Here is a 1,416-nt window from a genome sequence, read left to right on the forward strand (position 1 = left end):
ACTAGCTTGAAGCTTCTTATGCATCTTATTGATCTCCACAAGAACTTCCTCTTGTTCTTTCCTTAACCGATCAAGCTCCTTCGTATTATCTAATATTCCGGCAATGTCCGGCGACGACGACGACATCGTCGTCTTTCTCTGCTAACAAAAATCCCGATAAAAAAGAATATACCCACCAAATAAAAAAGACAAATTTAAAATTCTAATCACTTAAAGTTTCAAAAAAAAAAAAAAATTCTGTTGGAAACTTCAAAGAAAAAAAATACAATTTTTATGTTCAAACTTCAAACATAGGAGGAGGACAAAATCTCAGAAAAGATCTCAGTTTATATTTTTCTTTTTCTTTTCAGATTTAGTAAATGCAAATCGCAATTTTGTTTTGTTTTTGTTGATTTGTGATTGGGCAGATCAAGTATGAGTCGTTTTTATATAAAGGGAAAGGTTTTTTAAAAGCATATCCTTCTATAGTTCCCCAATATATAAATTTTGTAGTTATGAGTGTGTAATAATAACTTGGATTAGACCAATGCAAGTAGGATAAAAATTTTTAAATGGAAATTAAGTAAATTTATTTGAACTAGATTTACTAATCAAAAGCTTTTATTATTTAAGAGAATTTAACAAAAAAAAAACTTATTAGATTATTTTATTCTATAATTGTTTTTACACTATACTATTTTTAATTAACAAAAAAACTTGAACTGAACACCTGTTAGTATATTATTCATAATCATAAGATTTATCTTTTTAAGAGAATTAAAGAAAACAAATTTTATCATAACTTGAAGTCAAGCAATTAAAATCTTATCAGATTAATTTATTTTAAATTTGTTTCAACTCTATAATAATTTTTTAACTAAAACAAATTAGAATAGATAAAATACATAAGTTAAACTGAACACCTGTTAATGTATTATTCATAGACTATTATCATAGTTATAGAAAGTGATTATCATAATTTTACCTGTCTAATTAGAAGAGCGTTATAAACTTTCTTACTCCTTCTGCCATTTGTATATGAATGAAATGTCCAATTTAGATAAACTATGCTTTTAACGGGTCTTGGTTGATTAAGAAGTAAACTAATTCAACTTATTTTGTTCACGAAAGACAATTTGAGTTTTTTTCTTTGTTTGAGCTAGCTGTCTATGTTGCCACTTCAAACAGTAATTTCGATAAGTGTGAACCATTTATTGATTCCAAAACTGGAGACGTTTTGAAGGTAGCATCCGTTTATGAATAATGATCGAACACTTTCTGATTTACGTGTTTATTGGAATATGAAAACTTTGGTATTGTCGTCTCTAATTAGTAGACATGACTGAAATCCTTGTTTTTTTTCTTCCTATTCTAATATATTTGCAGTCGCATGCTCCTCTTCTACTAATGTTTTGTAGTTTTTTTTTTTTTTTTTTT

At 27.0% G+C, this 1,416-nt stretch overlaps 1 protein-coding gene across 2 annotated transcripts in view; it reads right to left on the minus strand.

Moving 5' to 3' along the window:
- The window catches only part of LOC104779985, a 4,661-nt gene extending 4,235 nt beyond the window's left edge, over positions 1–426 (minus strand). The window contains exon 1 of one of the 2 annotated variants that reach the window (XM_010504444.2): positions 3–426. In XM_010504444.2, coding sequence (XP_010502746.1) covers positions 3–126 — 124 coding nt within the window. In that variant the 5' untranslated portion in view covers positions 127–426. The remainder of the gene's footprint in view (positions 1–2) is intronic. The other variant, XM_010504443.2, reaches the window with a different exon arrangement.

This window comes from Camelina sativa, chromosome 4 (assembly GCF_000633955.1).
Source record: "Camelina sativa cultivar DH55 chromosome 4, Cs, whole genome shotgun sequence".
In the NCBI taxonomy this organism is placed as follows: Eukaryota; Viridiplantae; Streptophyta; class Magnoliopsida; order Brassicales; family Brassicaceae; genus Camelina; species Camelina sativa.